This window comes from Acanthamoeba castellanii (genome assembly GCF_000313135.1).
Source record: "Acanthamoeba castellanii str. Neff unplaced genomic scaffold scf7180000084645, whole genome shotgun sequence".
NCBI lineage: Eukaryota > Discosea > Longamoebia > Acanthamoebidae > Acanthamoeba > Acanthamoeba castellanii.
Window position 1 is genome coordinate 1,087,420 of NW_004457313.1, and position 22,131 is coordinate 1,109,550.

The 22,131-nt window shown below is 56.2% G+C and overlaps 11 protein-coding genes and 1 pseudogene across 11 annotated transcripts; 7 read left to right on the forward strand and 5 right to left on the reverse strand.

Moving 5' to 3' along the window:
- Positions 1 to 166: 166 nt before the first annotated feature.
- Positions 167 to 2,070, reverse strand: ACA1_096710 (uncharacterized protein; the record flags this gene model as incomplete). Its single annotated transcript, XM_004334964.1, has 6 exons — positions 167 to 565; positions 681 to 812; positions 893 to 954; positions 1,001 to 1,078; positions 1,204 to 1,866; positions 1,971 to 2,070. 6 exons carry the CDS (start codon positions 2,068 to 2,070, stop codon positions 167 to 169), a joined length of 1,434 nt encoding a protein of 477 aa, XP_004335012.1.
- A 323-nt stretch (positions 2,071 to 2,393) lies between these two features.
- ACA1_096720 (FYVE zinc finger domain containing protein) lies at positions 2,394 to 4,873 on the reverse strand (the record flags this gene model as incomplete). Its single annotated transcript, XM_004334965.1, is given in 6 exon segments — positions 2,394 to 2,545; positions 2,634 to 2,807; positions 2,901 to 3,011; positions 3,095 to 3,255; positions 3,344 to 4,816; positions 4,833 to 4,873. The coding sequence occupies 6 exon segments, from the start codon at positions 4,871 to 4,873 to the stop codon at positions 2,394 to 2,396; spliced, it is 2,112 nt and encodes a 703-aa protein (XP_004335013.1).
- A 439-nt stretch (positions 4,874 to 5,312) lies between these two features.
- ACA1_096730 (coenzyme Q10, putative) lies at positions 5,313 to 6,266 on the forward strand (the record flags this gene model as incomplete). Its single annotated transcript, XM_004334966.1, has 5 exons — positions 5,313 to 5,530; positions 5,601 to 5,722; positions 5,804 to 5,877; positions 5,963 to 6,038; positions 6,109 to 6,266. The coding sequence occupies 5 exons, from the start codon at positions 5,313 to 5,315 to the stop codon at positions 6,264 to 6,266; spliced, it is 648 nt and encodes a 215-aa protein (XP_004335014.1).
- A 2,168-nt stretch (positions 6,267 to 8,434) lies between these two features.
- ACA1_096740 (uncharacterized protein) lies at positions 8,435 to 8,692 on the reverse strand (the record flags this gene model as incomplete). Its single annotated transcript, XM_004334967.1, is given in 2 exon segments — positions 8,435 to 8,619; positions 8,632 to 8,692. The coding sequence occupies 2 exon segments, from the start codon at positions 8,690 to 8,692 to the stop codon at positions 8,435 to 8,437; spliced, it is 246 nt and encodes an 81-aa protein (XP_004335015.1).
- Positions 8,693 to 8,804: 112 nt separating this feature from the next.
- On the forward strand, positions 8,805 to 9,881 carry ACA1_096750 (3-oxo-5-alpha-steroid 4-dehydrogenase; the record flags this gene model as incomplete). The annotated part of the gene is made up of 2 exons (XM_004334968.1): positions 8,805 to 9,015; positions 9,166 to 9,881. 2 exons carry the CDS (start codon positions 8,805 to 8,807, stop codon positions 9,879 to 9,881), a joined length of 927 nt encoding a protein of 308 aa, XP_004335016.1.
- A 165-nt stretch (positions 9,882 to 10,046) lies between these two features.
- Positions 10,047 to 11,066, forward strand: ACA1_096760 (NIF3 (NGG1p interacting factor 3) domain containing protein; the record flags this gene model as incomplete). Its single annotated transcript, XM_004334969.1, has 6 exons — positions 10,047 to 10,220; positions 10,298 to 10,453; positions 10,523 to 10,562; positions 10,706 to 10,845; positions 10,936 to 11,014; positions 11,047 to 11,066. 6 exons carry the CDS (start codon positions 10,047 to 10,049, stop codon positions 11,064 to 11,066), a joined length of 609 nt encoding a protein of 202 aa, XP_004335017.1.
- Positions 11,067 to 11,105: 39 nt separating this feature from the next.
- ACA1_096770 (NIF3 family protein) lies at positions 11,106 to 12,092 on the forward strand (the record flags this gene model as incomplete). Its single annotated transcript, XM_004334970.1, has 6 exons — positions 11,106 to 11,159; positions 11,263 to 11,365; positions 11,455 to 11,530; positions 11,638 to 11,759; positions 11,843 to 11,924; positions 11,990 to 12,092. The coding sequence occupies 6 exons, from the start codon at positions 11,106 to 11,108 to the stop codon at positions 12,090 to 12,092; spliced, it is 540 nt and encodes a 179-aa protein (XP_004335018.1).
- Positions 12,093 to 12,543: 451 nt separating this feature from the next.
- On the reverse strand, positions 12,544 to 13,557 carry ACA1_096780 (annotated as a pseudogene).
- A 538-nt stretch (positions 13,558 to 14,095) lies between these two features.
- Positions 14,096 to 16,913, forward strand: ACA1_096790 (UBA/TSN domain containing protein; the record flags this gene model as incomplete). The annotated part of the gene is made up of 16 exons (XM_004334971.1): positions 14,096 to 14,123; positions 14,188 to 14,306; positions 14,404 to 14,547; positions 14,627 to 14,698; positions 14,765 to 14,857; positions 14,922 to 14,987; positions 15,221 to 15,364; positions 15,439 to 15,573; positions 15,665 to 15,784; positions 15,867 to 15,973; positions 16,090 to 16,156; positions 16,226 to 16,297; positions 16,424 to 16,546; positions 16,622 to 16,695; positions 16,777 to 16,852; positions 16,878 to 16,913. Coding segments are annotated over 16 exons (1,476 nt in total), but the record flags the coding sequence as incomplete, so codon positions are not given.
- A 25-nt stretch (positions 16,914 to 16,938) lies between these two features.
- ACA1_096800 (uncharacterized protein) lies at positions 16,939 to 17,865 on the forward strand (the record flags this gene model as incomplete). The annotated part of the gene is made up of 1 exon (XM_004334972.1): positions 16,939 to 17,865. The coding sequence occupies one exon, from the start codon at positions 16,939 to 16,941 to the stop codon at positions 17,863 to 17,865; it is 927 nt and encodes a 308-aa protein (XP_004335020.1).
- Positions 17,866 to 18,009: 144 nt separating this feature from the next.
- Positions 18,010 to 20,055, forward strand: ACA1_096810 (inosineuridine nucleoside N-ribohydrolase; the record flags this gene model as incomplete). Its single annotated transcript, XM_004334973.1, has 9 exons — positions 18,010 to 18,186; positions 18,276 to 18,401; positions 18,506 to 18,603; positions 18,720 to 18,865; positions 19,007 to 19,073; positions 19,178 to 19,305; positions 19,387 to 19,463; positions 19,628 to 19,745; positions 19,874 to 20,055. The coding sequence occupies 9 exons, from the start codon at positions 18,010 to 18,012 to the stop codon at positions 20,053 to 20,055; spliced, it is 1,119 nt and encodes a 372-aa protein (XP_004335021.1).
- A 180-nt stretch (positions 20,056 to 20,235) lies between these two features.
- Positions 20,236 to 21,539, reverse strand: ACA1_096820 (uncharacterized protein; the record flags this gene model as incomplete). Its single annotated transcript, XM_004334974.1, has 5 exons — positions 20,236 to 20,703; positions 20,807 to 20,955; positions 21,076 to 21,244; positions 21,346 to 21,421; positions 21,484 to 21,539. The coding sequence occupies 5 exons, from the start codon at positions 21,537 to 21,539 to the stop codon at positions 20,236 to 20,238; spliced, it is 918 nt and encodes a 305-aa protein (XP_004335022.1).
- Between the last annotated feature and the right edge of the window lie 592 nt (positions 21,540 to 22,131).

Genomic DNA, 22,131 nt, shown 5'->3' on the forward strand with positions numbered 1-22,131 from the left:
TTTTAAAATCATTAATTATGATTTAAACCACGTTACAAGCTTCGTGCCTCTTGATGATCCACTTCGCGTCGCCATAGTCGAGCTCGTGTCCTTCTTCGCCCCCATCCTTCTCGTTCTCTAGTTCGGCCTCTGTTGATAAATAATGAGGGAGCATTACCATAGAGTATCAGTTGACTACTGTTTCGCCGTAGCACTTAGTGATAAGCAAAGGCGGGAGTGGGACCTGTCCGGGGAGAAGCTCGGCGATGATAGCCTTGAGAGCTGCGTATTGGCACGCTTGCGCTGCTTGTAGCATGCGCTGCCACACGGCGGGCTCCAGATGATGAGCCCAGAACGCGCGCAGCTTCTGGACGTCCTCCTCGGCCTCGATCTCGCGGAAGGTCATCATGTTGGTGCTGTGGAAGACTGTCCGCACCACCATCTCCAGGTCGTGCGAGAACGCCGGCCGGTACTGATCACCACTCTCCCAGCTGTCGAGTATCTCGTCGGGCGCGTGCTGGAGGGCTCCGTCGAAGTCTGCCAGCACGCCAGCCGCCGCGGCCGAGCCCCAGTCGTTGAGGAAAACCTATGTCAGCGCGGGGGGGGGGCATTGTTGTGTTGGTCAGCTCGCTGAGGACTGTCCAAGTGCCCAACACCACCAACATCAACATCAACATCAACGAAGGAAGGCGACTAGGTACTTGAGTGGTTCCCTTGATTCGAAAGAAGTTGTTCAAGCGGACGTCGCGATGGACCAGGCCACATTTCTTGTGGGCTTGCTCGAGGATGTTGATGAGCTGCACAAAGTCATCTCGATTGGCGAGCGCATGATCCTGGTGGGCGAAAAAAGTTGAAGTTAGCATCGCAGTTGTTGGTGCGTTGCCTGCCAGGCCGTGCTAAAGTATGATAGTACCCAGTTGTTCACTGATGACGCAAACTTGTCTCCGACCGGTTGCAGGATCAGAACGTCGCCCACTACGCCCAGAACGCGCGGTACCAGTTCACCACCCAGCAATTCCACTGCGTTCAAATTCGTGTCTGCTGTGGCTCAGAGCCGCTACTCTGTCCTCATTGAACCGCTTGATGACGACCTCCTCTCCTGCACTCCTCAGCAGCGCGTACATCCACCCGTGTTAGATGGGCGAGCGTGAGGAGCAGGCCATAATGTTCGAAAACGAGCTGTCTGCTGTATGAGTATGCAAGATGGTGGTAAGCGTAGTGTACCTTTGTACTTGCCGGAGAAGACGATCGCCGAGCCACCGCTTCCGAGGTAGCTCTTCACGCGGACGGGCGCACCGCGGATTTCTAGCTGGAGGCCGTTGTAGTTCGGGCTCTCGAGCAGAGTGGCGAGCCCCCGGGCTCCGTCCTCGACGAGCTGCATCGGCTTCCCTTCGTAAAGCTCCTTCTTCGGTCTCACCACGAGCCTGAAGAACTGGATCAAAACGCCGTCGCTGAGGAACCCAAACATCGACGAGCGCCAGGGCTGATAGTTGAGGAGCAGCTCTTCGAGGAAAGATTCGAGATGGCCCTTCTCCTCGTCGTCGAAATCATCCTTGCCAGCCGAGCGTCTCGCCTTGAGCTCACCGATGAGCACGATATGGGCCACGCTTTTGGGTTGGCCAGCGAGGTAGCCCACGATGTCGGGATTGCAGGTGCCGAACGAGACTGTAGAGTGCTTGTCCACAAGGACGACCTCGTCTCTTGGAAGCTGAGGGATGATGCTTGACCAAAAGGGTTGGACTGTCCTGCTCTCGGACGACCCAGGCCGGGGCGGGTCTGCGGCGAAGAGGGATGCCCAGTCCGGCCGCTTTCCGAAGTGTGCGGGCAACATTGGCACCCGCTTCACAGCAAGCTTCTGATAGCGCTCTCGGTGGGTGCTGGGTGTAGCTGGTGAAGGAAGAGGGGGCTGATCATCATCATCATGGCTCATTTCCATCAATCTACGTGCAACCAGAAGACGAGAATACACGTTAAGATGATGCAAAGCGTACCAGTCTGTTTGCCTTCACCCATTAAACGTGACTTCATGAGCAGCTTGAGCTCAGCCATTTCTTTGCGGTTCCGTTTTTCGTTGGCTATGACGTACTCCATCAGCTGGCGCGCTGGAACGGAATGGGCTTGAGATACAAGATCGAGAAATGAATGCAAGATCGAGAAATGAATGGTTAATGGAAGAGATACCAGGAGCCGAAGAAGCACGTAGAAAGAAGAACCTTCATCAGAGTTGCATTCACACGGATTGGCGCTGCACTCCATTTCGAATTGGCTTGTTCGAACAAAGCTCGCGGGTCGTCTCCGTCGTTTTGGCGCCACATTTTTGGCGGGAAACAATTTACAAAATTTACAACATTGTGCCTCAGGACCAGGCCGCAAGGTATGTGCGAGGTGGCCTGGCAAAGTCTCTCTCGCCAAGGTTAGTTGAGGGCGGGCTGGTCGTCGGGGGGCTGAGGCAGATGCCCACAGCGCAGTCGGGCTTCGGTGATGCGCGCCTCGTCCTCCTCTACCTGCTTCTCCTCGCGCCACTTCCTCCGCTGTCGGGCCAGGAAGCCCCATGCATGATAGCCACCTAGTAGAACCAAACGTCACTCACGCCTCGTGTGTGTGTTGCGTGTGTTGCGTGTCGTGTGCGGTGGTGCGTGTCACGTAGATTGTACCGGCGGCCATGAGTACGGAGGAGGTGCCGATGACGAACAGGGGCAGGGCCACCATGACGCCCATGCAGCGGCCCCAGAGCATGGTCGAATCGGAGGGCACAAAGGTGCTCTGCTCGGTCGAGGCCTCCCCCTTGGCCAGGGCCAGCGCCTCCACGCCCGCGTCCACCGCCTTGCCTGTGTGTGTGTGTGTGTGTGTGTGTGTGTGTGGTGCGCTGTTGTTAGCCGATCAAGCTGCGTTCGTCCGTGTGAGGCGAGATCGACGCATACAGGAGATGTCGTAGACGGTGGTGAGCTTGTCCTTCAGGTCAAACGAGGGCCATTCCTCACGCTCACCGTCGGCTGGCGAACACAGCGCCAGTGCTTCGGAGTCTGCCGCGACTGTGACCGCACGCGCGACACACGACACACACAGACAAAGGGGCTAAGAGCTCGTCCTCCAGGAAAATGTGTGAAGGCCGTACCGTTGGAAGAAGTCGACATGGCGGGCGAACTGTCGGACGAGGCGGCCGCCGCTGGCGAGGGAGCGGGAGGCGTCTTGAGGAGCTGCGCGCAGTCGCTGCAGGTCCTTTGCTTGCGCCGGTACCCGAACGACACCGGCATCTCACAGAACTGCCAACAGCACCTGAACACACACGCGCACCACACAACCCATGTAAGTTGTGTGCCGTGTGCCGTGTGGTGTGTGTGTGTGTGTGTGTGTGAGGGCGTACCGGTAACAGAAGAGGCCGCCGCAGTAATGGCAACGCCGGTGCCGCACGAAGAGGCCGAACGCGACCTCGCATCGCATGCACGACTGCGAGGAGTCCACCCACCGACCCGCCCGCCTGGTTACCGCCGCCTGCGCGCCCGCCCGGGCATCATCGCCGGCCGACGATGCCTCCGCTCGGGCGTCGGCGCCGTGGCCGACCACCACCTCAGAGCCGCCGCCGTCGTCGGGGCGAGAAGGGCCACTGAGGGGCAAAGACAGGAATGTGGGGAATGCCCAAGACGGCGGTCCCGGCGACGGGAACAGGACGCACCCCGTTGATGTCGACGATGTCGCCGAGGTCGCCGACAAGGCTGACGACGATGAATTTGGCGAGGAGGAGGAAGGAGGAGGTGCGAAGTGGAAGGGCGAAGAGGAAGAGGAAGAGGAGATGTAGTGGAAGAGGTGGGAGGGGAAGGGCAGAGGCGGAGCGGACGGAGGCGGAGATGATGACGACGACGACGTGGCATCGTTGGCCTCAGCAGCCGCGTCTGCCGCCGCCGCCCGTACGGGCGAAGGGCCTTGGTCACGGCCGTCACCGACCATCCGGTCGCTGTACTCGTCGTCGTCGTCAAAGAGATGGGCGGGAGGAGCAGTCGGGAGTGTCTCCTCCTCCACCGCCTCCACCACCTCTTCGTCGCCGCGGCCGCGACTGCTGCTCGCGATGGTGGCGTGGTCGATGGACATCGCAGCCGCTGGCGACCGGTCTTTGTCACCCGATAGGACGACGGTCGTGGAGTCAGCGCTCCGACCGGCGGCGGTGCTGTGAAGCCCTCCGACCAACCTCCGCGTCTTCTTCTTCTTCTTCTTTTTGTCGTTTCGCTTCTCTTCCTTCTCGCCCTTGGGGTGGTGCCAGCGCCCTTCATCACCACCTTCATCATCATCGTCATCGTCGCCTCGTTGGCTCGTCATCGTCGTGGGCCGCTTCCGTTTGCCGCGCGCGGCCGGCGACGGCCGTCGGGGAGGCGAGGCAGCAGCAGCCGCGACGAGGCTGCGGATGACGCGAATGGCGGCGATGAGTTCGTAGTTCTTGGGGAGGCCGCCCACCGGTCCCCGGGCCGAGTCGTAGGGCGTGCGGCATCGACACACCGGACACGCCACGCTCACCCGCACCCGCTGCGACGATGACGCGGTGGTGGAAGGTGGTGATGGCGCCAACGAGAAGGCGGGGCGGCGTGAAGTGGTGATGATGCTTGAAGAAGTAGAAGATGAAGATGAAGAGGCAGAAGTTGAAGAAGAAAAGGAGGGAAGTAGAAGGGAACCGAAGAGGCGCGACCGCCCCGATGGCGGCGTGTTGGTGACGAAGGAAGAGGGGACGCGTAGGGCCGACGTCGACTTGCTGGTCTCGGCCTCGGCGCAGCTCGCCAGGCACTCCTCGCAGAAGCTGTGGCCGCAGTGGAGCAGGTACGGCAGCTTGGGCGTCGAGCTGGCGCCATCTCTGTTGTTGCGATCACCTCAACGTCCATCCTCGAGGCGCCTCCTTTCCTCTTGTCATCTTCGTCATCTGCCGAGATGGCATAGGGCTCGAGGCAGACCCCACATTCGCTCATCTGCGCAGGCACCGCGACAGGCACGTTTGACGATGCCTGCTCTACATCCTCCTCTTCCTCATGGTCACCACAAGCCAATTGTGATGAGCAGCCCGTGGGTTGTGGTTTCGATTTTGGCTGGAAATTCGATTTTCTGGATTTCGTAGCGGGCGCCGCCTTCTTCATGACCGGCAGCCTGAACGACGACATGGCTCATTTGCAAGAACGACTGCGACTCGTCCTCAGATGAGCGCCAGTCTTGGTCGATGCGTCCAAGCTAAGGATCCGCCACCAAAGTTGGTGCGTTGTAGTGCACCCAAAATTTCACACGACCGTTAACAAATGTCGTTGGAACTTCAGGAATGTGGCATTATTTTTATTTATTTTTTTTCATCAAGAAGGATAATGCACGCAAGAGGGAAGGTGAGGACGGTGGGGCGGGCGACTACGCGGGTGCCGGCACTGCGACCATCGGGTGTCACTGGTAATGCAATCGCTGCCCAGCCACTCTACCCTACGTCTGCCACCCGCCATTTCTTCAATCTCGGTTGGCCATTTTCCGAGAATGCATCCGCAGCGGATGCGGGCAGAGCCATCGAGTACAAGGACGAACGTGTGCTACCGTGCGTTACCTTGCTTCATCCAAACATATTTATTTTACTTTTTTACCTTATATTTTTTTTTACATTACAGATATTCAGCGGATGAGGTGTACGACGTGGTCTCGGACGTGGCCAAGTACCAGGACTTCCTCCCGTGGTGCACGCACTCGCGGGTCCTCTTCAAGACGCCCACGCGCATGGATGCCGAGCTGGGTACGACCCAACAACAAAACAACGCGACTGTCATCTCGGCACTCACTCTAAGCTGCATTCCTGCTGTGCTGTGCGATGCAGGGATAGGTTTCAAGATGTTGCCCGGCCAAAGCTATGTCTCTCAAATCACTATGGAGCGGCCTCGGTCTCTCAAGGTAATGCGATCATGGTCTCTGGCTATCTATTGCACACTACGCCCGCTACCTCTGATAAATGCTCATGTTTAACCACATGCACCAGGTGGTCGTCACTCCGGATAGCTCCCTCTTCAATCATCTCATCAATAATTGGGCTTTTCAAGACCTGTCGAAAGATGGTACGTCCGACAACTGAGCTCTGTTCTTGTGCTGGTGGGTGTGCGATGGTGCCATTAATACCGGGTGCAGGCAAGAAGAGCTGTCGCACCTTCTTCGACATCAGTTTCGAGTTCCGATCGCAGCTGCACAAGAGCATGGCCGATGCCTACTTCCAGGAGGTGGCCCAGAACATGATCCAGGTGTTTAACGACCGCTGCGCTCACGTCTATCGTTGGGGCAAGCAGTAAGAGCACAGCGAATAAAATAATATATTTATTTTTATTTGTTTTCTTTGCAGCGGTGTGCGAAGATGATGCGTGAGGAGATGAGCGCAGTGGGGCGGCTGGAGAAGATGATTGCCACCGACGGTCTGCATGCGACCGTCTTTGTCACAGCCCCACTGCGGCCGTTCTATCCGCCAGTGCTGCAGCAACAGGCTCACTTGGAAGAATACGCCTTGCCAGATCAGAGCCTCCCACCCAATGCCTACTTCAAGCCCATGTTCTTCACTTGGGCAGCTGCCAGGTGGGCACCATCCTACACCTGGACAAAGTTGAGCAGGGCAACAAGATTATTGCAGCCTCAAGACCCACCCCACCATCAACACCAACATCCACTGGCATGTCCTCAGCCAGGGGGTTGAACCCACCAGGATGGTCACAGGTAAATTTGGCCCATTACCCTATGGTGGCAACCAAAAAGACAGTGTCCTTGCTGAAGTGTTTGACATCTTCATCCAGACCACATACAACTTGCAGTCATTTGAAATGAGAGGTCCAGTCATTTTGAAAAGTGATTTGTTTGTCAGTTTAACCTCATAAAAATGGTTTTGATAACACAAAAGGAAACCCTCAAAGGGTACAAGCACATACCAACCATTTTGTCCTGTGCAACATCTTTGTCAATGTTCACACAACTGGCCACCACAGCAGAGAGGGCTGCTTATTGATGATGGCCCTGTGGGACACTGTTTCTGCCAGGCCTTGAACATACACTCAGTGTTCTATATTGAGGGACTTGAGATGAAAAAGATTTCATAAAAACTTGGAATGAGTGGAGTTAGTGATTTTATCAGTGTGAGATGGAGCTTTGTTGATTTTATCTTCAGGAATAGTGCTCCAATTCAGCCCAAATGATGTGAGGTTCACCATGAAGTGGATGTGAGAGTAGCATGTGGGCCACTGATTAGGAATTGATGGAGGGTATGAAAGCAAAGGCAAGGTGCATTTTGAAGTTGTTCAGTGGATCACCAACACAAAACAAGCTAAGTTCAGATTTTCTGGATTGTGTACATGTCTGGTTTTGTATTTTCAGTTGTCACACACATGTACATGATAGATTGGTCATTCCAGACCTTGACTGATGGCCCCATTACATCATCATATCTCTATGGTATCATTATGATGGTATTGTAAGCTGCCATTTCTCAAGATGCTCCCAATTTTGTCTTGCTATTCTTAAATTAAAACCATTTTTGTGTCAAAACTATTTTTATGAGCTTAAAATAAAACCATTTTATCAAAACCATTCTTTGAGGTTAAACTCACAAACAAAATCACTTTTCAAAATGACTGGACCTCTCATGTCAAATGACTGCAAGTTCAGGTTCTGACGTCATGTGTAATATTGTCTGCAAAATGGCCATAAAAATCATCTGTCATCTGCATAAAATCATCTGCCATCTGCACAAATTCATTCACCATCTGCATAGAAATCATCTGTTGTCTGCAAAATGGCCATAAAAATCATCTGTCATCTGCATAAATTCATCTGCATCTGCATAAAAATCATCTGTTGTCTGCCAAAATGTCCATAAAAATCATCTGCCATCTGCATAGAAATCATCTGTCATCTGCCAAAATGGCCATAAAAATATCTGCCATCTGCATAAAAATCATCTGTTGTCTGCAAAATGGCCATAAAAATCATCTGTCATCTTCATAAAAATCATCTGTGAAATGGCCACAAAATCATCTGTCATCTGCATAAAAGTCATCTGTTGTCTTTAAAATCATCTGCAAAATGTCCATAAAAATCATCTGCCATCTGCATAAAAGTCATCTGTTGTCTGTGAAATGGCCATATAAATCATCTGTCAACTGTCACTCATTACCCACCCTTACACAATTAGACAAAAACCAAAACAACAAATTGTTGAAAATAACAAAGATACCACAAAAACCTCCCACTGCTGTCGACATAAAGCTGCTCCTGCCATGGTGGTGGCAGGCAATGGTTGGGGGTGCCTTAGCAGGCTGAGCCCAGGGGCACACAACAGTACAACATCTGCTCATGGCCAGGACTAATCGTCAGTCTACCACTCCTGCCTGCAAGATGTTACCCATTTCATTAAAACTTGATAAAAATAGCCAGTGAACAGTCTCCACCAAGTCCATAACATAACATAAAACTGCAGTCAGCCCTCACTCTGTCTTGAGGCCTCTGCTAGCACCCGGGCCACGACGCGCTCGATGTAATCGAACTCTGCGTCCCAGAGACTGTAGTCACGGTAAAAGGCCTGCCGCACAGCCTCAGTAAGGGCCTTGTAGCTGGTATCCGCTGGTGTCGTGTCTGCCAGGCGCTGACGAACCAAGTCCGCAACTGCAGCCATACGACCCTCAAAGTCGAGGGCGTCAAATTCCTCCTTCGTCGCACAGACCTTTCCCTGCGCCATGCTGTCGGTTTTGTTGGTTTCAATTTTGATTTTTGAAGGCAAGGTCGGGCGAAATAAAACAGATGTTTCATTTTGTTTTTTTTTTAATTCCTTTTCTTCACTTTGCGTTTGGATGAGGCTGGGGAGCGAAGAGGCCGTGCAGGCAGCGCGCTGGGGCGTGTGGTGCGCGTGGGGTGGCGCGCTGACGCTGTTCGGCCTCAAGTTGGCGTGGCGCTGGCTCGACGGTCTGACCTCGTTCGGGAAGACTACGCTGGCCCCGCCACCGCTGCCCCATCAACTTCTGGGCTTCTCCTCGCGGGTGGTCTTCACCTCGGCCTATGCCGGTGGCTCACTTCTCAACGCCATGCTCCTTCTATTCGCCTTTCTCGTCATCCTCAGCTTCCCCTCATCTTCATCTCCGCTCTACACACAATTTTTCAATTCATTTTCTTCCTCTACTTCTTCATCTACGGTGCGCCTGTGGTCATGGTCAGCTTATGCAAGCGCGGGTTCGTGGTACCTGATGTTCGGTTCGCTGTTGGAACTGCATCTGCTGCGACGACTTTACGAGTGCCTGTGCGTGCATCGCTTCTCACCACGGCCCGTGAGCGACGCCAATGCCATGTTCGCTGGCGGGTACTACTTCTTCGTGTGCCTCGCGCCTTGGGTCGAGTTCGTGGCGGACACCTGGACCGCACCGGCGGTCGAACACGACCAAGAGACGACATCGACGTTCAGCCCAATCACGTCGGTGTGCGGGTGCTGCCTCTTCTTCTTCGCCAGCTGGCACCAGCATGTGTGCCATCGCATCCTGGCGCGGCTACGAACCACATCAACTCATTCGTCGTCGCCATCGTCGTCGACATCGACGCACGTCGACGCCCACGGAGCGACACGACGACGCACCCCAAGCCACGAGCTACAGAAGAAGGCCCAGCTGGTGTCGGCGCCGGGCCAGGAGGGCCGCTACGGGCTGCCGACAGGCGATTGGTTCGAGTACGTGTCTTCGCCGCACTACCTGGCCGAGATCCTGATCTACGTGGCCTTCGTGATGATCACCGGCGGCCGGGTGGTGTGCCTGTGGCTCATCCTCGCCTTCGTCGTGGCCAACCTCACCCGCTCGGCCCTGCAGACCCACCGGTGGTACCAGGGCCTGTTTCCCGCGGCTCTGCCCAAGCACCGCCGGGCACTCTTCCCCTGTCTTCTCTGACCTGTTGGCCGTGTGAAAGCCACAAGAAGGCGATCCACGTGTGCACGTGCGAACGACGGCCAAGACCTATGTATGAGACAACACCAATCACACGCGCACAACAGCGTATGAAGAAAAATAGAAAAGAAGAAATCAGCAATATATTAGCATTCACAAAAGCCTGAGATGGAGTTGGGCAAGCTGGTGGAGGTCCTCAAATCGTTGGCCCCCGTAGAGCTGGCAGGGAGCTGGGACAACGTGGGTCTCCTCTTGCAACCTTCGCAGAGGAAAGACGTCTCCCTCATCGTACTCACGATTGACCTCACCGAGCAAGTTTTGGATGAAATCATTCGCATCAAGGTTGATGTTCCTCCATTGCCGATTTGAAATTGATGTAAGGAGGGTGGAGCCATTTAATGTGTTCAAATCAAATGCAGAAGGAGAAGGGGACGGAGGGAACGACGATGATCGTGTCCTACCACCCGCCCATCTTTCAATCGATGAAGCGTCTCACTCAAGCCGACGTCAAGCAACGCATCGTGATTCGTTGCATAGAAAATCAGTGCGCCATCTACTCGCCTCACTCTGCGCTGGTACCGACGAGTCCCCTCTGCCATTGTCTGTCAGTATTGGCTAACCACTGCGGCGGTGGACCACTGCAGGACAGCGTGGCTGGCGGCATCAACGACTGGCTTGCTGAAGGTGCCGCCTCTCATGCCGTCGCACGCCATCGCACACGCACACGCCGTTGCACACGCCGTCGCACGCCGTCGCACACGCCGCACACGCACGCATGGTGGCAGCGAGCTAACTGTGCGAACTTGGAATCGGTGGCCGCCTACTAGGCCTGGGCGAGGGCCACAGCGAGGTGCTGCAGTCGCTCTCTTTCCCCAAGGATAGCAACTACACCCACAAGGTGGTGGTCTACGTGCCCGAGGACTGCGTCGATACTATGCGATCAGCGCTCGCCGACATCGGAGTCGGGGTACGCGCGTTTCCTTCACAAACGCGCCTCTTCTCTGCGTTCCTGCAATTCACGTCCCTGGCCCTTAACCCCTCGTTCTTGTGTGCGAAGGCGATCGGAGCGTACAAGCAGTGTGCTTTCTACAATCCAGGCGTGGGCAGCTGGTTCGCCACTGACGCTTCGAATCCAGGTACCACGTCTCGGCTTTTCTCACGCGCACAGAACCGGACCTTGACCCTTGAGTTACAACTCCCCAACTGCCAGTGGTTGGCGAGAGGAACATGCTCGAGAAGCACAGCGAGTGCCGTCTCGAGATGAACTGCGGCAAGCGACAGGTGCGCTGTTGTGAGCGGTGGCGTGATGGACCATCGTCCGTCCGCTGACCTGATGGTCGGTACCTGATGCACGTCTTTCTTTTTTTCCCTCGCGATTCGCCAGCTGGTCGAGCTGGAGAAGGTCATTCGGTCGGTGCACCCCTTCGAGGAGCCTGCTTGGGAGGCATACCCGCTCGCCGACATTCCGTCATCCACCACCGGCTCGGGTGCGCCTCAACCGTCCCTCCCCTCTATACGGTCCTACGTATGGGATTGAAAGGGCTTCTTACACTGGCGCGATGGTACGACGACCCAGGTCGCGTGCGAGTTCTCAGCGAGGCCGTGGAGCTGCGCGCTCTCATCGACCGAGTCAAAGCGATGCTCAATCTCAAGTAATATAGAGCCCCTCGCCTTCTCTACACCCTCGTACCTCCCATCCACGGGGCGTTCAGCCGTTGCTTACACTTTGCGTCGTGTTCCGTGCGCGGTGTCGATTTAGGACTGTGCGGCTGGCGGTCTCCCCCAAGCACTCTCTGCAGAGCGCCGTGAAGAGGGTGGCCATGTGCGCCGGCTCTGGCGGCTCCGTGGTCAAGTCCGCCCGGGCAGACGTGTACCTTACGGGTACCTCTCCACCTGGCCCTACGCACTTGGGCAAGGGAAAGTGTTGTTGGCCCCTGGCTCACGCAGTGTGCGACGTGGTTCAGGCGAAATGAGTCATCACGAGGTTCTCGATGCGTTGGCCAAGGGGACGTCCGTCATTCTGTGTGAGCACACCAACACGGAAAGGTACAATCGCATGACCGCACACGCAGGTGTGTGCACACACCTAATCTGTACACTTTGATCGACAGGGGCTACTTGCCGGTCTTCAAGACTATGCTCGAGGAGAAGCTGCAGGGCAAGATTGACGTCCACATCGCCACCACCGACGCCGACCCCTTGACTGTGGTATGACACAGTCTGCCTGGGGAAACGGAATGGACCGACAATGGCTTTACACCAATTCGCCAAAAACAGTATGTTCTAAAACATTCGTGCACATCAGCGGAATCCACGCACCATATGTTGTGTGGTTGCACGGTCTTGTGCTACACGTATGATACTTTTGTGTGGCCCGACGTTGTTGTAAGGGACGAGGCTGCAACAAGTTGTGAACACAACCCCCACCACAAACTGAACTGGCCACAAGCATGAAGAAGAGCCGCGTCGCCGCCTGCCTGCTCTGCCTTGCCACCTGCTTGGCTCTCCTTGTCTGCCATGCTGACGGACAGGCCGCCTCACCTCCGATAGAGCAAGTGCCACCACTATTGTCGCCCTCGCCATCGACTCCTGCTCGTGAAGTGGGGATTGCTCCACCGCCGCCCACGTCGCCATCCCCTCTGAAGCAGCAGCATCGACACTCGCCCTACCCGCAAGGGATCGAGACCCTGCCCGCAGGCTGGGCCGTGGTCATCGCGCTCGCGATCATCGCCGCGGGCACCGCAGCCGCCACAGCCCTCTGGCTCAAGCGACTACGACACAGCCGGGCGCTGCAGCCGCTGCGCCACTCCGTCCGACCACCCACAACCATCGTGCCCGGACTTGCTATCGCTTCGTCCTGATCAGCGCCGGGGACAATCAACCACGAGGTGTGCTCGAGGCTGGTTGCATGTAAATAACGTATACCTAAGTCAGGCATGATATACTATATAAATATGTATGGTGTGTGACTATGGTACGGGCGTGGCGACCGTAGAGGGAGTGGAGGTGATTGTCTCGCGACGCAGCACCCGGGCTGTGAAGGCTACGTCGGCGATGGCCTGCTCGATGCGCTGATCGGTGAGCGCGGCAGCGTGGAGGGCGGGCACGGTGATGTCGCCCTGGCCGGTCCCGTAGGCCAGGTTCACCCGGGCACACCGATCGAGCCTCAGCAAGGCGTTGATGGCGCGGTTCTCGCACGCCGCGCAGTGCAGCCCATCGACGTGGACAAAGATTCGAGTAGTGCCCTGCTGGTAGGAGCAGGCTTGATTTGTGGAGTCGGCGTTCGAGTCCGTGCTTGCAAAGACGTGTCGCTGGATGGGTGCAAGGAGGAGGTCAGGGCGAGCGTTGACGGCGGCCAAGAGCTCGGGCGAGAACGAGAGCAGGAGAACAATCGCCGCGGTGATGGCAAATCGAATCTTCTTGGCGCGCTTGACCTCCTCCACACACGCTCGCCCCCCTTGCCCTTTTTCTTGGCCTCGGGCTGGCATGGAGCAAGCACGTCCGTGTAGAAGCTGTAGCCGAGTCCACCCAACGCGAACAGGAGGAAGAACCATCGATAGGGTCCCAGAATTGTGTTGAATCCAGCGCATCCAATCGAGAAGATATTGAGGACCAGCTGCACCACGCAGCAGCTCGATGCCAGCAGCCCACCTGCCAGCGCTGCTCCGTACCTCTGCATCTGATCTTGGTGTTTATTTATTAATTTTCTTTTCTTTTCCACTTTTCTCTTCCTGACGTCAGCGTCGGAACAGAAATGTTTCTGGCGCGCAAAAGAAAACCAAGCACAAACTCGCAACGGCTCCGATCAAACGATCCAGAAGATGCTTGCTCCCGATGGAATGGGCCAATTTATGGCCCACAGCACGGTACGCCTCATTTGTTCTTCTTTCAACAACGTCTCCATCTGAGAGGGCGCTGTGGACGCACTGCACGCTGCGCTGGCTCTCATATCCGAGCGCGAGAACCGGCTGAGGCCACAAATGCTCATCTTTATTCTACTCGATTCTGTTGATGCATGCACGCAGACGCATCCCAAATACCTACACAGCAACAGTACCTCCCATGTGTGGGCGTTTGGCGCTATTGCTGAGCTTGTTGGTGCGTCCTGCTCTCCGAAGATCTCGTCTTGTAGTGCAAAATCTCATCTCTTTCATTTTGAAGACAATGCACTGGATGCCGGTGCGTCCAAATTTCACATTGATCTGCTGACAACCTCGCAGCTCTTTTCTATCAAGCCCGAGCCAGGTACGTTCAACGTTCCATCCTTCTACACAATTCACCCCCGACGGACACTAATTGGTGGCACCAGGACGGCGCTCAAGTTCTGCCAGGAAGCCTGACCCGTTCGTCTTGACGTTTCGGGATGATGGCAAGGGAATGACCCCTCTGGAGCTCCACAAGATGCTCTCGTTCGGTCACTGCGACAAGGTGCGCCCAACAGTGCGGTGTTTGCACACTTTCAGCTCGAAGAGGCTAGAGGGCTCACACGATCGGGGTGCACTGGCTTCTCTACCGGATTCTGCAGGACCAGCACGTCAGCGTGAATGGTCAGGTGATGCCCATCGGACACTACGGCAATGGCTTCAAGTCAGGTTCCATGCGCTTGGGCAAGGATGCGTTGGTGTTTACCAAGTCTAAGAAAACGCAGTCGGTCGGACTCCTTTCTCAGGTACGACTTGTTGTAGGAGATCCTTCTTCTTCTTCTTCCGTTGTGTGCGCGTTTCGTGTTCTAACAAGCCTTCTTGCAGACGTTCCTTACAGAAACCAACGCTGCGGAGGTTCTAGTTCCCATCGTCAGCTGGGACAACGACACAGGAGAGGTTTGACGCGCTCTGGCTTTGGCTGAGTTGTTTTGAGGTGGTGCTGACGCTTGACTCACAATGCAGGCCATCAGTGTGGGCTATTACGGCAAGTCACTAAACATAACGCCGATAAGCACCAGCCCCCAACTGACCGAAGCGTTCAAAGCCAACGTCAAGGTGAGTCGCTCCTGAACTGAGAAACTTACAACCGAATGAAGCAATTGACCGCTGGTTGTGACAGGTGATCAACAAGTACTCGCCCTACGAATCCACCGCAGCTCTGCGGGTAGCGCTCGACAAAATTCAGGTATTTTTGATTTAAACCTTTATACCTCGACTACTACGACGAGTGTCTAAGCTCTAACAATATATGCTGTTAATGTATAGGGTACCGGCACACATGTTGTCGTGTACAACCTCCGCAAGCCTGAACAAGCCGATGATCCGTGCGAGTTTTCGCTTGAGGATAACGTAGCTATCCCTTACGCTTCGTTCCCCTGCTTAAATCTAACCAATCCACTCACGCACACTACACGGCAGTCAGGCTTAGGGCTCAAGCACGATATTCAGCTAGCTAAGTGCATGTGGGACGAGGTCACAGTTGCCGCAGGCCACACGCTGGCGCCTTTGTACTATTCGCTCCGCGAGTATACTTCCATTCTCTACCTCAACCCGCGCATGCAGGTACTTTTGTTTTCCGCCGACACAACGACCATTCATTCGAACTCACCTTCAGGGGTTTCTTTACGTGGTGATAGATTTGGATCCGCGGGCACAAAGTTCAGCTGCGCAAACTTGAGCACTGCCTCTACGAGCCCCGGGAGTGTACCTACAAATCCAAGGCCGCCGATGGCATGGCCGAACCGGTAACTGTCACCCTCGGATTCAACAAGGTACCTTCCTCAACCCATCACCACGCCTGGTTCCCCACCGTCAGCACCAACCTTCTCAAACGGTGATTTCCACGCGTACCGCACACTGCAGTTTTCCGATAAGGAGCATTTTGGCATGATGATCTACCACCGGGATCGGCTCATCAAGTGCTTCCTGCATGTGGGTTATCAGCTGTCGCCGGACTCTCGAGGAGTCGGTGTGATTGGCGTCGTACGTGCTCTCTTCGTTTACCATGTCAGACTTGTGCACGCGTGTCATCTCACGACTTTTTTTTTGTGCTTATCACATTCAGCTGAACGTGAACGCGCTGCAGCCCACGCACAACAAACAGTCCTTTATTATGGACAACAACTATCGCCTGCTCGTCAACAACCTCAAGGATCAACTGGCCAAATACTGGTATACCCACCAGCCCCAATTATTATTATTTTATAGTTTGTTTATTTAATCCATTTATTGCCTTGTCTTCTCACTGCCTCGCTAACCACCCACTCCACCCTCCCGGTTGACAACAGGTCCACCGTGACCAGCAAGGGTACGCTCACAGAGTTCTGGCATAAGCTGAGCAAGGCGAAGAGCAGGGTACACCTCCCACCCATCCCTTCACCCGCCTTTATTTCATGGCCCCGCTCATCTCCGTCCGCTGTGCAGGGCAAAATTTGTATCCAATGCACCAAATGCATGAAGTGGCGGAGCGTCAACAAAGGCGAGATCCCGGAGCTGGTACGTCGCTTTTGTTGCGCACTCAACACGACTCAATGTGAGGAGGACTTAACGATTTGTTGCGTGCGTGCATGCCTCTAGTGGGAGTGTAAGATGGAACCGGGATATAGCTGCAGTGTGCCTCAGCGGCTGCCCAAGATCGAAAAACTCATCAAGCGGAATGCTGCCGCTGATCTCGGCGATGTTGAGAAAAAGCTCGAGGAACAGGTCATCAAGATTGAGAAGAGGCACAAGGACACCCTGACCAAGGTCTGGCGCTGTGTTGTGTGTGTGTGTGTGTGTGTCGCGTCTGCCTTTCCATGTGTCCTGACTACTTATTTGCAGCTGCGCGCGGTCAAAGCCAAAGAGCTGGCGACGATGACGGGCTTCCCCGTCGAAAAGTGCACCGCCGCCCTGAGGTGTGCTCCCCTTCCCATTTTGTTGGCGCAACGTGCACGGACCCAACCTCACCACCCTTCCCCTCCTAATGTGCGGCCCAGAGTCTCGGCCGACAACAAAGAGATCGCCGGCCAGCTGCTTTTCTCGAACAAGCCTATTCCCGGATTCGATTTTGAGGTGCGCTTACCCCCTCTCTGCGTAGCTCTATGCGGTAGTGTACATACGGAACCTGATCTGAGTGTGAGTGTGGTGCGTCGTCATAGATGGAGGAGTTGGACGACGACGAAGAAGAGGAGGAAGAACAGGAGGCCGAGGAAGTCGAGGTGGGCGGCGAGGCCCCGTTGCGACGGAAGAGGAAAGGCAGGGCCAAACCCGCAAAATCGAGTAAGCGGCGAAAGACTTCGTCGTCGTCAAAGCGGTCGGGCAAATCGACGGGCGGCAACGACAGCGACAATGACGAGGACTACAACGATAACAACAACGAGGGTTCGGCGAACGAGTTTCGATTCTTGGCGGCCGACGGCAGCAGCAGCAGCGCCAAGCTGACGGAGCGCGAGAGGCGTCTGATGGAGCGACAGAAGCACAAGCAGCGCATGCTCGAGGAGCGGATGCTGGGCCACGACTCGGTCGTGGGTCGAAACAAGGGCAAAGAGAAGGACCCCGCAGAGGAAGACCAAGAAGAGGAGGACGAGGAGACAACGACTACGACCACCACGACCACCACCAGGCACACCGCAAGGAGGAACGGGCCGAGGGCGGACGAAGATTACGACGAAGACGATGATGACGAAGAGGAGGGTGACGAGGACGAGGAGACAGAGGCGCCACCGGCAGCGCAGCGGCCCTACGGCGCGGCGTCGCACTGCGAGCGGTGCGCCACCGCCGAGGACGAGCTGCGGCGAAAGAACGAAGAGCTGCGACAGAAGAACGAAGAGCTGCGACAGAAGAACGAAGAGCTGGCGGCTCTGCGACAGCGCGTGCGCGAGCTCGAGTCACTTCAGCTTCAGCCGCTCGAGCTTCAGACCCAGCAGCAGTCGCCGCAGCCCAAGCCTGAGCCCTTCCTACAGGAGGCGGCGCCGGTGGTGCAAACCACCACCACCGCCGAGGTGGCTTACCACCCGCACATCCTCATCAAACCCGATCCCGATCTCGATCCCGAGCCGGCCTACGAGTTCATCGAGTTCTTGTAATGTTGAAGATGAAGATGAAGACAAGCTGGTGGCGCACGTGTGGTGCCCCGAAATAATAATTGTGCCAATAATTATATTATATTATTTATTATTTATTTTATTGTCAAACCAAGAAGAAAGCTTTCTTTGTTGGTGTTGTGCAGCATGTCGTCTTCGTCGTTGCCGGAGGTGCCGTTGTCGGAGAAGGAGGCCACGCAGCCTACAACGCTCACCGCTGCGGACGATGCTGCCCCCGAGCGGGTGATCATCGACACCGATCCGGGCATTGATGACACCATGGCCCTCTTCCTCGCCCTCTCCAACCCGCACCGCCTCCGCATCGTACGTTTTAATATTTTTAAAATAGATAAAATAGACTATTTAATAATATTATAAAATCAAACATTAAAATTAATGCGTCACATGTTTAGGAAGGAATTACGATCGTGTTTGGCAACCACAGCGACCTCGAGCTGTTGGCTACCAACGCGTGCCGCGTGCTCCACATGGCCGGCGACGTTGAGATTCCCATCTACAAGGGCTGCTCCAACCCCGTCGTACTCTTCCCCAGTGTGTGTGTGTGTGCGGTGATGTGCGTGTGCGGTGATGTGTGCGGTCGTGTGCGGTGCTCAATGCAGTTGCGTGTGCTGCGCATGCGCAGGACATGGACTACCACGGGCATTCGGGCATTGAAGTCCATGGACAAGACGGCATCGGACACCTCTACCTCCCCACTCCGCCCAACACGCACCTCATCAGGTCCGACCACCGCACACGACACGCACACGCACACGCACACGCACACGCACACGCACACGCACACGCACACGCACACGCACACGCACCAATGGCTCACTGAGTGTGTGCGCGACCAGGCGAGACAAGACGGCGGTCGACTTCATCATCGAGACGTGCAAGGCCAACCCGGGGCAGATCACGCTCATCACCCTCGGCCCGCTCACCAACGTCGCACAGGCCCTGATCCAGTGTCCCGAGCTGCCCCAATACGTGAAGCGCATCGGTACCCGTGGTGTGCCGTGTGTGTCGTGCTGCGGTAGCCGTGTGTGTCGTGCGTTCGTTGCATGTGTCGCGTGTTGTGTGTCGCGTTGTGTGTTGTGCCGTGTGTGTCGTGCGCCTCACACTGTTTTTTTGTCGTGTCCAGTGTCGATGGGCGGAGTGCTGAACCTGCCTGGCAACAAGTCTCCTGTTGCCGAAGCCAACTACCACAAGTACTGCACCAGCGCGCACACAGCGCACGCGCCGCACACGGCACACACGACACACTGAGTTGAGCTGAGCGGCTGCTGACTCGGGAGACCTTGGCTTTCGCTAGTGACGCCAAGGGGGCCAAGCTGGTGCTCAACGCCGGGTTCGAGTTCACGATGGTGCCCTTGAACGTGACGCACCAGGTGCACATGAACAAGGAGTTCAGGTCCGCCCTTTGCTCCCTGGGCGTCATCGGTACGACACGCACGGCTCGCACCGCATCGCACGCACGACACGCATCGGTGACGCTTACGGCGTGGCGATGGTCGCGCACAGGCGACTTTTGTGAGAACGCGCTCAAGTACTACGTGGGGACACTCTCGCGCTGGGGCAACGACCCCGAGACCATCCCCGTACCTACCTTCCACCTCCTCGTCTTCGCCTTCGCCATTGTCTTCGACGGTGTGGAGCGGTGATTGATTGACCGATTGTTGGGGGATCACCGCACACACGCGCCACCGCACGACACGACACGACACGCACACGCACACGCGCCACCGCACACACGCAAACGCAGATGCACGACTCGTCGGCGGTGATGGCGGTGGTCAATCCGTCGGTGTTCACCAAGGCCGTCAACGTGTACGTCGACATCGAATCAGTCGGTGAACGCACCGCCGGCATGTGCGTCCCTGGTACGTACACACCTGATAACCGACAACTCTACACACGCACCACCGCACACGCACCACCGCACACGCATCACCGCACACGCACCACCGCACACACGGCACTAACGTGAAGTTCGTGGGGGGGGGCACAGATTGGAAGGGTCACTTCAAGAGGGAGCCGCAGTACCACAAGAAGACCAAGGTGGTACTCGAGGTGGACCAGGCCGCCTTCAAGCGGTACTACCTCGACTGCCTCGCCACCTTCCTCCCCAAGCTCCAGCACAACAAGGAGGAGGAGGCCGAAGAAGAAGCCGCACCTCCTTCATCCGCCTGATCAAGCCTCGAAGAAGAAGATGATGATGAAGATGAAGGTGTGGTCTCCAGTGAGGACCGATTATTATTTACACTGCACACACAGAGCTGGCCCTTGGCTTCTTCCTCTTGAAATAGTCGACTCGGGAGCAAGGTTGAAGACGAAGACGAAGATGATGACGAAGAGTGCGAGCGAGCGAGCTCACTGCTTGCCGTCAGACGTCTGCGGGACCGACGGAGGCGTGCCGGCCGGGGCGCTCTGCTGTGCGGGAGCGGCAGGAGGCGAGGGCGCGCCCGCGCTGCGCGGCGGCGGCGGCGGATAGTAGTAGTAGCCCGTGGGCGGGGGCGCCGGGAACTGCACCGGCTGGCCGTGCTGGTAGGGCACCGGCTGCGGCTGCGGCTGCGAGCCAGAGTAGCCACCGCCGTTCGAGGAGAAGGAGGGCGGGTTGGGCATGTAGACCACGGGGCGGTAGTCGCACGAGTAGTAGTAGCGCTGCTGCTGCGGGGAGGGCGCGACGGGCCGGGCGTGGAGGAGGCCCAGGTGCTCCTGGTGGTCCGCCGACGAGCTGCGGCCGTCGAGCCTCACGCCCAGCTCGGCCTCGACCGAAGCGCGCAGCTCGGCCATCAGCAATTCGTTTCTCGCCCGCAGCGCGTAGATGGCGCCCATGGCCTGCGCGTAGACAGCACACCGTGAGGTCAGCACGAACGAACGTTGTGAGAAGAGAGATGGAGCGCTGTAGTAAAGGTAGCGGTAGTGGAAGGGGGCTCTATACCGCGGGAAAGCAAGGGATGAAGGCGAAGAGGAAGCCGATGAAGGTGAGGTGGGCGATGGCCTTGGCCTCACCCCACGAGCAACCGCCGCCGTAGCCGCCATCGAGCGCGCACAGGATGGTGCCCAGGACAGCCGGGAACATGATGAACGCTGCGTCCGCGTAACGCAACGCAATACAACACAACGACGACGATGCGACGCAGTAGCGCTTAGATGATGGCACACGAGTACGAACGTTGGTATTATGGAGAGAAGTGGCTTTGCACGTACTGGCGAGGACGAAGCAGATGATGAGCACGTTCAGAATGAAGTAGGCGTGCAAGAACGACGCGCGACGCTTGTGCGCGCCAATGTGGCCGACGTAGAGGACCAGCCACAGGAACATCAGCGGGAAGAAGGGCACCAGCGAGAAGTGGCCCGAGGTGAGGCCCGTGAAGAACTGCAACGTCGCGCCACATGTGCAGAACACGTTGCGTGTAAGCCCACCTGCGAGGCCAACGCAGAAGCAGAACAGATGGACGGAAAGAGGGGCATGCGTACGTTGAGACCGACGAGGATCAACAGAAGCACCTGTGATGGAACAATGAATTTGCGAGTAGAAATGTCAAGGAAGGATCTATCTCGACAAGGGGCAGAGAGGGCAAACAACGTACAAACATAGATTGGATGAAGGCCAACAGCCGCTTCCTCCAATAGCCCTCGTCGCAATCCGCAAGATCGTCAAGGTGCCCCATCGGGGGTGGCTCCTGCTCAATCGAACGATACGACGTGTGCGCAGTATGAGGGGCGAAATCGGATTGCATAATTGCACCAAAAGCAACAATCAGGATCAATCTTGGGTGCAGCCGATGTGCTACGCGATGCGATCAGAATACACAACGGGAGGTTGCTTCTGTGCTCGAAATTTTGCTTCTTGCGGTGGCCGGCAATAACCCGGATTAAATGCACAAAAAGAAAAAGAAAAAGAAAAAGAAAAAGAAAACAGCCACAGACTTTTTCTAAAGCTGGCGTCCACACTCGGGAAGAGACTTAGTGCTGTGCACAGCGCAGTTCACCGTGCGCCCTATTGCCCAGCTTTTCGTGCCTCGCTTGTTGATTGTATGATCAGCCAAGAAGTCCTACAGAAAGCCCAGCTTCTGGAACTGCTGCGCCGGCCCAAATCCGAAGAGCCAAGCGAAGAAGCAGCGCCACAACAGCTGTGTGCACAAGGGCAGAGGCTTCCTGTGATTCCATGCGTCGCACCTGCCCAAAGCCGGATGGCAAAGCGAGCACAGGAGCCTGGCCGATGGTTGGGCTGGCCGGCAGCGACCCCTCAGCAAGGAGAAG